Raw genomic sequence first — 15,626 nt, 5'->3', positions numbered from 1 at the left:
TCAACATGTGTACTGCATTTATCTTTGCTTACAGTTCCAGCAGAGTTTGAAATTGTATTGGTGCTCTAATCTCGATGTCTATTTGAAACAGCAGTGGAATGAAATTATGGGGCAGGATGAAGAAAAACAATAAAGTAAAAACTGAAACAAGGTTGAAGAAAAGTAGAAAAAACAAAGAAAACCACACCTCTTCTGGCTCCTTAAGGACCCGTTATTGGAATGCTGCTGCTGAAACAAAAGGTCATCTTAGGGAGAATGACTCTTGAATTTTCAAAAGTCATAAGTGGTTCATAATAGCCAAACTTTAATTCAATAATCTTGGAAGAAATGTCTGTAATTATGAGTAAAACTGTCAATTAGATGGGTCTTGGAAAACTTATGGTGCAAAACTTTAGACAGGATAGAACAGTTTTCCATGATAACCTTTTTGACCTAATATCCTTTTGTTCATCTCCCAATAATAACAATCAAGACGTAGTTTTAAAAGGATCATTACTATTCTTATGCATGATAGGTCAATTGAGGGTCAATTCTCATATCTATGAATCTAAAATTTTTTCAAAGGTGGCAGCAAGTAGATATATAAATCCCAAACCATCTCACAAATGAGAACACTGTGTCGTAGTGGGATCTTATGTATCGATTCACTCACAGACCACAGATATTCCCAGCGACTACCCTAGTACACAGGGGTTGAGATGAAAGTAGGGGGGCATGAGTTTGCTCTCAAGGGCTTTCTTTCTCTGCACTCCCCACAGCTTGTTTCAAACAGACTCACTGAGCACTGATTCATCTCGCTTCGCCTGTTTTTTCGTATTTTTGTTTTTTAACATCTTTCTCTACTAGACTGAAAACTTCTTGGTGACAGAGAATAGGTTATATTTATCTCTGAATCTAAAGCACCTAAAAGTTCGTACTTCAACATAATAAGGACTCAACAGATCCTTGCTGAAATAATTTGAAAAAAATTAACCTATTTACTCTCTGTTATCCTTTATAATTATGAAGTACCAAGAATCCCTTTTCTTGGTCAGGCAACAAATTATATCAGGCAACAAATGATATCATTTCTACCAGATACACTTGAAGCTCCTATAATCCAACATATTTGGCCTTCACAGATGCTCTTGGAAGCATGACCCAAACAAACAAACAAAAATGGAAAAGAAATTTAAAAAGCAGTCCATTTCTCCTTCGTAACCTGTTTGTGGATTGTGATGTGTTCTTACTGTCCCATTATGTGATTAATTTCTCAATTTACTTGTTTATGATACGATGCAAAGAAAACAATAGACATACAGGATTCTCCTTAAATTTTTGTTATTGTTGATCCCAGGCAGTATGAGGTCTTTTTGCCCCACCTTCAAAAAGCCAATCCGAGGTCCCCTTCCAACCAAAGGGAAAAATTTCACTGAAGAAATAAAAGGGATTGATATACAAGAATCTCAAAAAGATGTGCCACTTGGGAGTTCAATGATTCAACTGGGAAGTCCTACATGACCTTAGTAATTTGGGGCAGGGGGAAAGACAAGCACTAAACATTCAACTACACCCAGAAAAATTCGTCTTACGCTACAAAGCCAAACACCAGTTGTTATTTTCAACTTTTGGACTGGATTACCCCAGAAGGTCTGTGTCAGAGGGCCCTTCTGTGGCTGGTGCCCTGAAGCCAAACAAAGCAGTTTCCCTGATGGTAATGGCTGGCTGGGGAGGGATGTTACCTTGGTAAATTATGATAACTGGGCAATAAGGATTACCAAACCCAACATAAATTTGGAGGGTTTGTACATGTGCCAGCTATGTGAATTACAGATGTATGCATTCACCAAAGGTCTTCTATCATCAGAGACAGAAGTTTGTCATGCATATAGTCCTCACTGAAATGACATCTATTATCAGAACTTTTGCTCAATGCAATATTAGTTCATCCCTGACAGTCTATCATTTGTTCTAAAGTAACCTCAAAGGACTAGTCCTCTTGGCAGATCTACCTCTTGGTGTCCAAATCTGTAGAGCATCCAGTGCAAAGCTATGCAGGACCACCATTTCTCAGTGACTTGTGCTAACAGGCATGAAGCCACAGCCATAGTATCAGTGCTGATAATTATTTTCTTCTTTGAAGCACTGATGTGGTTCATTCGCCCATCTTTTACACAAGGACTCTCTTTGAGCACTTGCCTGGTATCCATGATCTTTTCCGTAACAGCGAGCCCAGGGAAACGAGCCGGACTAGGTTTATAGTCTGTCACTAGAAACTGACAGCATGCCAAATCTTCTTTCTAATATGCAGCCCAATTTTGTGGTGAGTATTTTCAGAGGCTGCTTGTGCCTGTGGCATCAAAATTCACATTTATATACTTAACTGAAAAGTACCGTTTTGGAAGTATGGACAGACTGACACTTGAAGTGTTTGACAAATACAGATTTTACTCATTGGACCTCCAGACATCTCACATCCTTCCTATTTTTACTTATTCCTCAAACATTAATGGAAAACAGCCTAACCAAAAGACAGGGTATCCAGTAACCATTTCAAAGGAACTATGATGATAGCTGAATAACTTGTGCTAGTTATAAGGCCTTGGGCAATAAGCAAGGTTTACGAAATTTTTAGTTATAACTACATGCTGACTCTGCAAAACAGTATCAGCAAAAGGCTTTTTCTCTGAATAGTCTCAACATAGCATGATTCCCTAATGACTTTCCTTAGAACTTCTGTTTTCAATCTACTGAGATGAAAGTATTTCCTCCAATGTTAGAAACATGTCCTCTTCTAAAAAGTATACCCTCTGCAAATTACCAGATGGCAGGTAATAATGCTAATTTAGGATGGGCTTGATGGCATCAGTAAAAATGATCTTGATATAGTGGTTGCATTTATATAACTTTTATGACTGTAAGAAAGACCAGCTGTCCCTAGTTCTTTTGAGAAAGAAGGGAAGAACAAGAGAAGATTCTGCCCCAAATTTAGGGCAATCACTAAATGACTTAACGGAGTAAATATCCAAAAGTGCTTAGATCTGTATTTCCATTAGGACAAACTATTCAGAGGCTGAAGTTGCTATGAACCCAAAGAAGTAATTTTTCCTTTGATCAGGAGTAAAAATCCCTGGCATGTCTTTTTTCAGCTTTCCAAAAGTTTAGATAAAACTAAGAATTTTAGTTCTTATCAAATATCTATATGTCCTATTAGATCCATAATTAATTTTAATAACAAGTCATAACATTGTCTTTTTGCAGAGCATAAGACTGGGCTCTTATTCTCTCATTGCGACATTTTATATATAGTTTTCCATTTGAACAAGACTAATGAAGAATAGTGGTGAAGTTTAGGAGTGACACTTTTGGCTCTTTATAATAGCGAATAATATCTGAACTCTTACTGTGTGTCCCACACTGTTCTTGACACTTAACATAGATTAAACTACTTTAATCCTCACAACAAATTACCCGCTGTGTGATCTTGGGCAAGTTACTTAGCCTTTCTAAGTCTCGATCTCATTTCCAGAGAAAGAAACCAAGGCTTGGAATGTTAAGTAATTTGCTCAAGCTCCCTCAGTTGGTGAAAGGCAGAGCTGGGACCTGATCCACCTCTTCCCCACCACCCATGACTGCCTTCTGGTATCCCCAAGGATCACTAACTAGAGACAGGCAGAACTAGATGCTCCCAAAGGTACCTTATAGTGCTCAGACCTGCGTTCGCTTGCTCTACGAGATTCTCCTAAAATTGAAATGCACAAATGACAATGAATAAGAAACATATGAATTCTTTTCCACACTCCCACCCTAATCTTTGGGACTTAAGTTTTCAACGCAGGTGGCCTATAAACTTCTTTGAAAGGCAATCCAAAGCTTATAAGAACTTCTGCAATGGCTTCTAAAAGAAGGTTCTCATGACTTAATGATCTTGAAAACATGGCTGTCTTTATAGCAAATGTATGACTGAAGAAAAAGATAAATAAATCTCAAATTAAATGAACATCTTACATCAAATCCCCTTTGTGATTAAAAAAATCAGATACAAGTTGATTGAAGATGGAAAGCCATGTTTTGAAGACAGTTTCAGAAAGACAAGCAAATATAGATACACTCAGTTCTTAAAGAATGATTAGAAAGGAATCTTGCAAGACAATGAGGCATCACTGAAATTCTGCACCATGGCTTCAGCCCACCTAAGTCATGCCTTTGTAAGAGGAGTGAGAGAGGCCCAGCACACCACTTTTGGAAGGCTTACATTTATGCAAAACACATGGGATTTAGAGCCAGCTGGATCTGGATTTGAATCCCAGCTCTGCAGTTTTCTAAGAATGTGGTCTGGTAAGTTATTTAATCTCACAAAGCCTCAGTTTCTGCATCTGCTAAAATGGAATAACTGCCTCCTTGCAGGGTTATTGTGAGGGTAAAGCTAATGCCAAGCTAATAACATGCTGGGCACATGGTAGGTTCTCAATAGATTGTGGCTAATAACAACAACAAGAACAATGGTATTAATAAAAACAATTTAAATAAATACTACCAACAGCAGAAAGAGTGTAAGTGTGGTGGTTAAAAGCATGGGTCTGGAGTGAGACCACCTCCGTTTTTATCCTGGCTTTCCTTTACTTGTAGAATTCACATCATATTTAATGAAGTTGTTCTCAGTCGATCACTTTTCTCTCATAACATCACATCTACATGGCTTTACTTTGATATTATAGGCTCTTCCTGTGAGCAATTACCTTCTTTTTGTACCAGTTACCATACCTGCAAAATGGGGCTAACAATAGTATCTACCAAATATGCTTGTGGTTTGAATCATGTCTGATACTGACACATTACAAGAACTCAATAAATGCTAGCTGTTGCTGCTATTTTAGTCACTGTGTGAAGAACATTATAGAACCAGGATCAGCCACCTGGAATAAAACTGGCCACCTATAATGTTGATTCACAAATTGAAAATACAAGAGTATGAAAAATCCTGAGGATAGCAATATAGTATTTTAGACTAATACCTGGAATAATAAAGCATTAGAAGTTATCTCAATGGCAAAAATCAAAATCAGACTGCAGACTACATGGATATATGTCCAATCAACTGGTAATCTTTGTGGGGACACAGGAGTATATGATTGTTACTGATTTACAAACTCAAAGCCAAACTTTTTTTAAGGTGGTGAAGAACAATGAGACAAGGGGAATACATTTTGCCTCCCTTCTTTCCCCCAAAATATGTTCTTCGCCACCCCCATCCCTGGCCCCCAGTGCCTTGCCATTTTTCTAAATCTTTTTGCAAAGGTCAGAAAAGCAGAACTAATCCCATTGTGTTCCCAGCATACTACTTAAAAAATTCAGCCACCTAGCAAATGTAATAAAGAAGGATTGCTGTACCCAAAAACAATCCAAAAAACGGCTACCCAACCAGAGCATTCCAATTAGTAAAAAGGACATATAATCCTGCTGCTTTGGGTGTGGCTCTACAGAGAGGGATGAAGGGGCTGGGATTCTAAGTGCTGTCTCCAGCATCTCATGGATTAGACATCTGAACCAGGGTGAAGATCAGAATGCCCTAAAAGCTGTCTGTACTCTAAGACCTCTAAAGCACCCACTTCCTCGCCCAGGGCCAGATAAGGAACCAGCAGCTCAGTAGACGTCTCCAGGAAAAGCAGCAGGGATAAACTTGAAAGAACCCATTTCATGATATGGGGTGAGAAACAAGAGGCATGTTTTTCCACAATCTTCAGTGGCTGCAGCTCAGCCCTCAAGAACAGTAACTTCAGCAGCCACTTCATTATATTTCTACTGTAAATGATACAGGCCTGAGCCAAGTCAGCACCAAAACTCCCTTCAGAATTCAGTCGGTGTTAGGTCATCTGTACTCTATTGACAACTGCTGAACTCAAACACCCTAACGAGGCATCTCAGCAACAATATGTGTCCTGCCACTAATGAGGCTCTTTTTCCATGAATAATGAACAAGAACATCATCTCTGTTGCCAGGTACACAACATAAACAAAGCTCAACACAAGGGCCTTGGTATGGTGAGTTTGTCCATTTGCAACAAAAGAATTTTTCAAAGTGTGAGCCAAGTTTCAGTGGAGGGTGGGACGGGCTGTTGTAACAAATAATGTGAACATATGTTATCAGAATCTAATAAATCAGTTTTTGAATGTTGTGGAACAGAGGCTGTGCAATGGGATAGTTAGAGACAATGGAGAGTTCCATTTCTTTATTTTACAATCAGTCTTATAACACAAGGCTGATGATTTCTGTAACAAACGGAGATCTTCATGAAAGGAGCCTTAAGAGGCTTGCCATCCCAAAGGCTCTACTGATTAAAGTTTTATTTCTGAAGGCTTGATAACATCAGATTGAGTATAGGTCAGCATTAAGGATTGCTATGGCATTGATGGCTACAGAGTGGCATTTGGAAAAGTGCACTGCCGCCTGAACCCATGGCCATGGGACTGAATTCCTTTGGTACTAAAAGAATGTCAACATACGAGGATTTTTGCCTACAAGGCAGCCCAATAGTTTAGACCCCTAAGCTTGGACCACTGTTTAGCTGAACCATGAGTAAGATTTTAGCATATAAATAGAGAATACAAGTGAGCTGACATGAAAGCCAAACAGTCTTTATTTTGTTTACTTAAAAGTGCTCCACAAATACTTTTCTCTGTTTCTCAAATCAGTTCCATACTAGGTAGCATATATCTTGTTACACAGGGTACTTATGTCTGCACAGGCAAAATGATGCCATCACTGGCTGAAGGCTTTTCGTTTCCATATATTTGAGCAAAAATTTGAAGAAAATGAAACAAAAACAAAAACAGTCTCATAATGCCTGAGTTCCCTCAACTATAGGAGATGATAACTCTCACCCATTTCAGAGATTCCTTATGAAGAAATGTGTCAAAAATAAGACCCAACGGCCAGGTGTGGTGGCTCACGCCTGTATTCCCAGTGCCTTGCGGGGCCAAGGTGGGAAGTTCACAAGAGTTTGAGACCAGCCTGGGTAACATAACGATAACCAGTCTCTACAAAAAAAATTTAAAAATTAGCCAAGCATGATGGCACACTCCTATAGTCCTAGTCACTTGGGAGGCTGAAGCGGGAGGATGGCTAGAACCCAGGAGTTCAAGGTTATAGTGAACTATGATCATACCACTATACTCCATCTGGGGTGACAGAGAGGAAGGCCCTATCTCTCTTAAAAAAAAAAAAAAAAAAAAGACCCAAATGGTATAGTTTGCTCTGTATGTTTTGTAATCTGAATAATTCTTTAAATGCACTTTAAATGCACTGAAGATGCTTACTAAAGAAAAAATATTTCATAAAGCAAAAAATGATTATATAATAAGTAATCATTCCCTATATCCATTTTACAAGGAAACACTTTAGGAAGATGGTTACTGAAATGAGGCAGAATAGTATGAAGCTCTGCAGATATTTCAGTAACGATGTCGTGGCAGGTAATTATGTGGACAATTTTTGTCCAATTAATCAAATAATGAATTCATGGATAATGACAATATGAGCATTAGAGTTTTAAAATATCTAGGATGTGCCAGCTTATTTTTCTGGTTTCTTAGGAACAGGCAAAATGGAATAAGTTCATGAGTGAGTAACCAGAATGGCAAAGGGACTTCAAAGCCTGCCATTTAAAGAAATGGGGATATTCTGCTGCTAATGAGAAGAGCTGGGATGAAGCGGACATGATTTCATCTTCCAATATTTACTGAATTGCCACACGTGCAAGGGATATTAGCTGTTCTACATTGCTCCAAAGGGTCAATGTGACCAATAGGCTGCGGTCACAGTGAACTGATGTGGATTTATAGCAAGAGCTCTAACAGTCAGTGCTGCCCCTACAGGATAGGTACTGCCTGTGAGGTTCTGGGTGATTCCTGACCGCAGAGGTAATAGAGCAGAGTAGACATAACTGCCTGATGGGGACAGCATGAGGGGAGCCTGTACGGAGGGAAGGAGAGGAACGAGACACATGCCATGTGACATTTCTGGTCCTTGCTAACCATGAAATTCTAAGATCATACCAAACACCATCATAAAACTGTAGGTGAAAATTCTATAAGAGTATGGCTACAAAAGTGCTGTGCTATTTGAAATGACCCTTCCAATCTAATCAGGGAAAATACATCAAAAGAGGAATAGTCAAGTAAATAAAAATACCCAAGGACTTACCATCATACTTTGCTAAGACTGCCTGAACATCAGCATATGCTTGTAGTTCCAGAAGGGCTTCTAAAAGGTTTTCATGGATATTGAACATACTCAGAAGGGGGAACTCCTTCATTAACTAGGGCAGAAGAAACCAAGGAATAATTAGTATATTATGTATGTCTTATAATTTTATTGTACATATTTTATTATATTTATTGTATATATCACATTTTGATATATATACACAAAGTAAAATGATTACTAGAGTTAAGCATTTTAAGAAATAAATATTTCTTATTTATTTATTTATTTGAGATGGAGTCTTGCTCTGTCACCCAGGCTGGAGTGCAGTGGTGCGATCTCAGCTCACTGCAACCTCCACCTCCTGGGTTCAAGCAACTCTCCTGCCTCAGCCTCCCAAGTAGCTGGGACTACAGGCACATGCTACCATGCCCGGCTAATTTTTGTGTTTTAAGTAGAGACGGGGTTTCACTTTGTTAGCCAGGATGGTCTTGATCTCCTGACCTCATGATCTGCCCGCCTCGGCCTCCCGAAGTGCTGGGATTACAGCATTTCGTATTTTTAAAGTATAATACTGAATTGTATTTATATAAAAGTATAATTCAATTCTTAAAAGTATAATTAATATTGGGTTATAAGAGTTCATATCAATTATTATTTTGTAAATCATTAAATGCTTCTTATTTTTCTGGTAAGGTGGGATAAGATTCAAAGACAGGTTTTCATAAAAGTTGAAGAAAATGCTCAAGAAAGATAAAATGCCATGGAGAAACCAAACAAGGTAAAGGCTGAAAAATATCTCATGGGCTTTACCAGTTAGGTCACCGGTAACTTTGCCAACAGCAATTTGGATGGAAGCCAGACTGTAGAAGGGTAAACAAGGGGGCATTACTCTTTCAAGCAGCCTAGTGGCAAAGTTAAGGAGAAAAAGTAGAAAAATAACTAGAAAGTGACACGGGTTAAAAGAAAATTTGTAGGTAGTGATGGGGGTGGTAGTAAAGAGGAAGGTTTATGAGTTTCTGCCTGGTGGCCTACATAAAACAGGGGCCACGATCATCTTCTGAGACTAAGAGAATAGGTGGCAGGGAAGAAGCTTAAAGATGGGGTGAAAGTGAAAAACAGCCACACAGTGGAGAACTACTCAGGAAAAAAAAAAAAAAAAAAAAAAAAGGATTGCTAAGGCTGTCTTGAGGGCCTAACAAATGGAGACCATGAATTTTAGAGGTTATAACTGCCATGGTTGTCAAGTTTTACCTAGCGGTAGCCAGCAGCCCAAGTACAGTAGCAAGATGTCAAATGATTAGGTTGAGCCTGGGCAGACTGAATTAGGTTCAATAAAATTCAAGGAGCAAGAGACTGGACTATGATGGTGAACGAATGATTAAAGGAATGGTCCAAGGGTTCCACACTGGATGAGGATGAAGAGAGGCCTAAAGGAAGTTAAAATATATAATATTGAACTTCACTGGGAAGCAAAGAGAAAGAAGAAAGACCAAGAATTTCAGAGCAAAGTTTTTATCTTCAAGAAAGGTAAAATCTGGCCAGGCATAGTGGCTCATGCCTATAATCCCAGCACTTTGAGAGGCCGAGGCAGGTGGATCACCTGAGGTCAGGAGTTTGACACCAGCCTGTCCAACATGGCAAAACCCCATCTCTACTAAAAATACAAAAATTAGTCAGGCATGGTGGCACGCACCTGTAGTCCCAGCTACTTAGGAGGCCGAGGCAGGAGAATCACTTGAACCCAGGAGGTGGAGGTTGCAGTGAGCTGAGATCATGCCACTGCATTCCAGTCTGGGCAACAGAGTGAGACTCCGTCTCAAAAAAAAAAAAAAAAAAAAAAAAAAAGAAGAAGAAGAAAAAAAAAAGATAAAATCTTATCTTAAAAGAAAGTTAACCAGGTTCAAAAAAAGAAAGGTAAAATCTTATCTTAAAAGAAAGGTAACCAGGTTCTTTATAGAGCAGAATCACAGATATATTCTCCTCTAATCCTCTACCTGGATAACTGCTATCTATTATAACATAACAACCTCTAAAAAAGTGATAACTGTTTTTGATGTCAACATCTTTAAAGTAATTATGCTGAGAGAAATAATACCAAAAACAGGCTAATTCACTGCTAAGCAAAAAATCAGTGAATACACTGCATTGACCATCCAGTTCTTCCTTCAATAGGAACATTTACCATATTGTTTTGTTTTTTAAAGCCAACAATCATTTACCGTATCTTTAAAAATAATTTTCTGCAGCCCAAAAGAGCATCATATTACTAACGAAAAACCCCTATTAAACTGATTATGTGTTCAGTAAGACTGATGGTCCGAACTTCCCTAGAGAGGCCTGCAGTATTTTCACTGTTGATAAAGGAGGTGAATAAGACTATACCACACATTGCTGATGTTCTGTAACCAATAAAAGTATTTCTTGTTCTGGTTCATTTTGATTCCAGTTGAGATTACCCTTTGATTTTTTTTTCTCTTTCTAATTAAAGCAGTTAGAATTAAAGCTCTCTGTCATTCAGCATTTGGCAACACAATAAAGACGTTCTCTAAATTGCAACATTTAAACATTTATTGTTTTCAGCCAATTCTTCAGGTAATGATCAAACTTCAAGGACACAAATCATATTCTATAATTTAAAAAGTGCAATTCCAAATATTAGTTGCTGAAGCTTAAAAACTGAGTCTTACTAAAACTCAGTGAGACCGCATACGCAAACATGAGGTCTCACCCAGTTCCAACAGAACTTAAGGTAAGATGCTAGGAGCTTAAAGAGCAGTGCTTTCATTTGAAGCTTGGACAGAGTATACTGTGTCCAAAAACAAATCACCAATAAAAGGATTTTAAACATGGTAAAAAGCAAATGTTGGAGAGGTAATCAAAGTCATATGACAATTAGCAAATCTAGCTTTCCTAATTTAATATAAACCAGAACAAAAAGTGAACCCTCTGCTGCCTCCATTGCCCTTTCCGGCTCCTCAAACAAGCTATCTTAGAGAAAAGCCCACAACTTCCTTGGCTCTGTTTACTCCACACTGCTTCGCTACAACCTGGCTTGCCTCCCCACAATCTGAATCTGCTTGTCCCCATTTACAGGTGACTGAAATTGCTCCCGTGGACACCCTCCGCCCTTTTCTTGTTTGACCTCTGCATCATTTGAAAGTCTGATGGCTTTTTCTTTGAAACACTTGCCTCTCTTGGCTTCTTCAACAGCATTCTCTTCTGGTTTTCTTCATACTTATCTCACAGCTCCTTTTCTAGTTTCCCCTTGTCTCTGATTTAGGAGTAAGTCTTCTTGCAGGTTATGTCCCACATCCTCTTATCTTAAACACCCTGATCTCTAGAACTGTTGTCATTTCCAGGGTCTCAGCATCAGCATCTCCATGGGGATGACTTCCACAACCTAACATCCTGCTCTTGCCAACTGTCTTCCTGACAGTTTTACCTGAGTGTCCTTAAAGGCAACACACCTAATACTGAGACGATAATTTCCCCCTTCCCAGGCCAACCCTTCAAACCTGTTCTTCCCTCCTTGGTATTTCCTATTTCAGAGAAAAGAACCATTAACCTCTTGTCACCCTCTTCTCCCTACAGCCACTTTAGAGGCCCTGCAACCCCTGAGAGTTGATATTTAAAACATGCTGACAGCTTTCATTACATTCAATGAAAGCTGTGTTATGCAAACAAACACCTTAAGAATCATGAACACTTGGACACAGGAAGGGGAACATCACACTCTGGGGACTGTTGTGGGGTGGGGGGAGGGGGGAGGGATAGCAGAGGGTGATATACCTAATGCTAGATGACGAGTTAGTGGGTGCAGCACACCAGCATGGCACATGTATACGTATGTAACTAACCTGCACAATGTGCACATGTACCCTAAAACTTAAAGTATAATAATTAAAAAAAAAACAAAGTAAAAAATAAAAATAAAAAAAAGAATCATTACCATCTCCTCTTTTCTCTAACCATGCTGCCAGTAACTTACGCCCCTCATACGTTGCCTAAATTGCTCAAACAGCATCTGCATTTGTCCATTTGCCTCCAATCACCTCTTTCCAACCCACCCTTCCAATGTTGTCATAAAGGCTTTTTTTTTTTGAGAGACAGAGTCTGGCTCTGTCACCCAGTCTGGAGCGCAGTGGTGCAATCTCAGCTCATTGCAAGCTCTGCCTCCCAGGTTCATGCCATTCTCCTGCCTCAGCCTCCCAAGTAACTGGAACTACAGGCGCCCACCACCATGCCCGGCTAATTTTTTGTATCTTTAGTAGAGATGGGGTTTCACCATGTTAGCCAGGATGGTCTTGATCTCCTGACCTTGTGATCCACCTGCCTCGGCCTCCCAAAGTGCTGGGATTACAGGCGTGAGCCACTGCGCCTGGCCCATAAAGGCTCTTATACACAAGTGAGTCCATCACACTCCTGCTTAAAAGGCAATCACGGACATGACAAGATTTATCCCAAGGAAATAAGCAGATGTTAATACAAATTTACAAAGCTGTTTATCACAACATTATTTGTAATAGTAAAAAAAAAAAAAAATGCAAGCAACTTAAAATTTAACCCATTATGAGATATTTAAGTATAATAAACTATAGTCACCTTTTGGGCTATTATATGTTGTCATTAGAAGTTAAGTTCTCAAAAAACTTTCAACAGCATAGCCTGGGAAATGCTGGCATACAATATTACACTAGAGAAAGCAGGATACAAACTATATTTTGTAATAAAATCATGCTTTTCTTATAAGCCTATGCATAGAAACATACTTGGTTAGAAATACACTAAAATTATACCAATATGCTAAATTATACTAATATACTAAAATTTTAACAGCAGTTATTTCTAGTTGATGATATTAAAGGTGATTTTTATTTCTTCCTTCATATTTTCTCTATGTTCTAATTTTTAAAATTTTGTTCTAATATTCATTCTATAAACTGGGGAGGGGGACAGCCATTTTTAGGAATACTGGCTTCTCACTGAATTCAGGATATAATCTAAAATGCTTAGCATGGCAAACGTAGCCACTTGTGACAAGTCCCTGTCTACTATGCCAGCCTCACTTCTAGCCACTTCACACGCACCACGCATCTGGCACAGAACAGCTTTCAGTTCCTTAAACAGGCCATGTTCACTCATGTTCCAAGCTCCTCCTCCCTGGAGTGCTCTCCTGTCTTGGTCAATCTGGCGGCTCCTCAACTTTCAGGAAATCTTTACCTGGCCCCTGACTCCTGACCTCTTACCTTCATCTGCTGGTTAAGTACTCCTGGCCCGAACTACCAGAGTCCTTGTCACAATCATCTACTTGTCCATCTTCTCCATGAGTCTGAGAAGAACGTGAGAGCAGGAACTTTGCCTTATTGCTGTATTCTTGGTCAGTGACCAACCTATCATAGGTGCTCAACACACACTTCATGACTGGAATACCTTTTAAAGGCTTTAAATTTCTATTGCTTTGGAGTACATATTATAATATTATATGTCTACTGCCACAGCTCTACTTCAGGCCATTGAGTTACATATCCCTAAACATGTTCTTTATCATTTATAATCTTCCATTATCTACACCTTGGACAAGGTATAGGTAGAACCTGTACGTTTTGACTCAATGCTCAGAATTTTCTTATACTTAGAGCTGTCTGAAAATGGAATAGATGGTCTAGAGAAGTCTCTGTCACCAGAACTATTTATATACAGAGAAGCCAGTCATGGGATAGGGATACTAAAGAAAGGACCAAGAACCTTTCAAATTCTGCAATTCCAGGTAAACAATTCCCAGCTCCTAAGCGTAACTTTTAAGGCCCTCTCTCAGCTCAAGGCCAGATTCCTCCGGCCTCTCCTGTCTTCTGCAGGATTAAATTCTAGCCTTGTCAAACCAGACTATTACACACCATTCCCAGAATCCTTTCTATAGTTACTAGCCACCGTGTTTCTGCTCAAACTGTTTTCACCACCTGGAATACCTTTTCCTCTCATTTACAAGGCAGCCTGTCAAAATCACCCCACCCTCCAAAGCCCAGATCAAATGCCACCTCCTAAAGTCACAGCATCATAGAAAGTGAGAGCCAGAAGAGTCCGTGGAGATCATCCAAACACCCTCCTCACTTTACAGACGAGCTTCCTCCCACCCCCGCCCCACCAAAAAACAATAAAGGCTGCAAGTTTAAGTGATTCAGCCAAGTTAGTGCTGGGATTATGATTCAAACCCAGTCATCAGCACTGAGTCCAAATTTCAACACATCAGAACCCTAGTTTTTATGTTGCCAAGTCCAGAACTAAACCATTTTGCTTATGCTTCTCACACAATGCTATTGTATCATCTTTGTATTGTGTTTACATGAATTTAAGAAGATAGCTGTATTGCAGAGGAAAGAGTCCTATATTTAAAGTTATTCTTGAATTAAAATCCAACCTCTGCCATTAACTACCTGTGTGAATTTGCACAAATTATTTACCTCTCTGAGCTTTGGTTTCTTCATCTCCTGGGTCTTAGCTCATATGGCATCTTCTCAAACTCTCTCTACCACCCTACCTAATGTCACCACCCACCCCCTCATATCACCATTTCCCATTGTTTCTATCACATTCTGAAATCATCTTATTTATGCAGCTGAATATTAGATAATTCAAAAAACAAAACTAAAAATAATAAAATAGAGGGTGAGAGGTGGGGGGGTCTAGTTTTATTCTTTTGTGTATGAATATCCAGTTTCCCCAACACCACTTTTTGAAGAGACTGTCCTTTCTCCAGTGACAACGGTTCTTGGCACCTTTGTCAAAATCAGTTGGCTGTAGATATGTGGATGAATTTCTGGCTTTTTTATTCTGTTCCATTGGTTTGTGTGTCTGTTTTGATGCCACTACCATGCAGTTTGGGTTACAATAGCTTATAGTATGATGCCTCCAGCTTTGTACTTTTTGCTTAGAATTGCTTTGGCTATTTGGGGTCTTCTGTGGTTCCACACAAATTTTAGGATTGTTTTTCTATTTCTATGAAGAATGTCATTGGTATTTTGATACAGATTGCAGCAAAACTGTAGATTGCTTCCAAAAACCTCAATGTAAGGTCCAAGACTATAAAACTACTAGAAGAAAACATAGGGGAAATGCTTCAGGACATTGGTCTGGGAAAATATTTTATGAATAAGACCTCAAAAGCACAGGTAACATAAGCAAAAATAAATAGGATTATGTCCTATTTATAAATAAAACTTCCACACAGCAAAGGAAACAACAGAGTTAAAAGACGGACAACCTATAGGAGAAAATATTTGCAAACTGCTTCTCTGACGGGATTAATGTCCAGAATATACAAGGAACTCAAACATCTCAACAGCAAAACAACAAACAATCCAATTAAAAAATGGTCAAGTTATCTGAACAGATACTTCTCAAAAGAAGACATACAAATGGCCACCAAATCTATGAAAAAATGCTC

The 15,626-nt window shown here is 39.0% G+C and overlaps 1 protein-coding gene across 18 annotated transcripts in view; it reads right to left on the bottom strand.

The window, feature by feature from the left end:
* ST7 (suppression of tumorigenicity 7) overlaps positions 1 to 15,626 on the bottom strand; it is a 274,150-nt gene that overhangs the window by 49,195 nt on the left and 209,329 nt on the right. For all 18 annotated transcript variants that reach the window (XM_024357612.3, XM_024357614.3, XM_063813857.1 and 15 more), the window contains 1 exon segment: positions 8,183 to 8,297. In XM_024357612.3, coding sequence (XP_024213380.1) covers positions 8,183 to 8,297 — 115 coding nt within the window.

This window comes from Pan troglodytes, chromosome 6 (genome assembly GCF_028858775.2).
Source record: "Pan troglodytes isolate AG18354 chromosome 6, NHGRI_mPanTro3-v2.0_pri, whole genome shotgun sequence".
Classification (NCBI taxonomy): Eukaryota; Metazoa; Chordata; class Mammalia; order Primates; family Hominidae; genus Pan; species Pan troglodytes.
The sequence above is the reverse complement of the archived record's forward strand: the minus strand, read 5'-3'. Positions and strand labels throughout refer to the sequence as shown.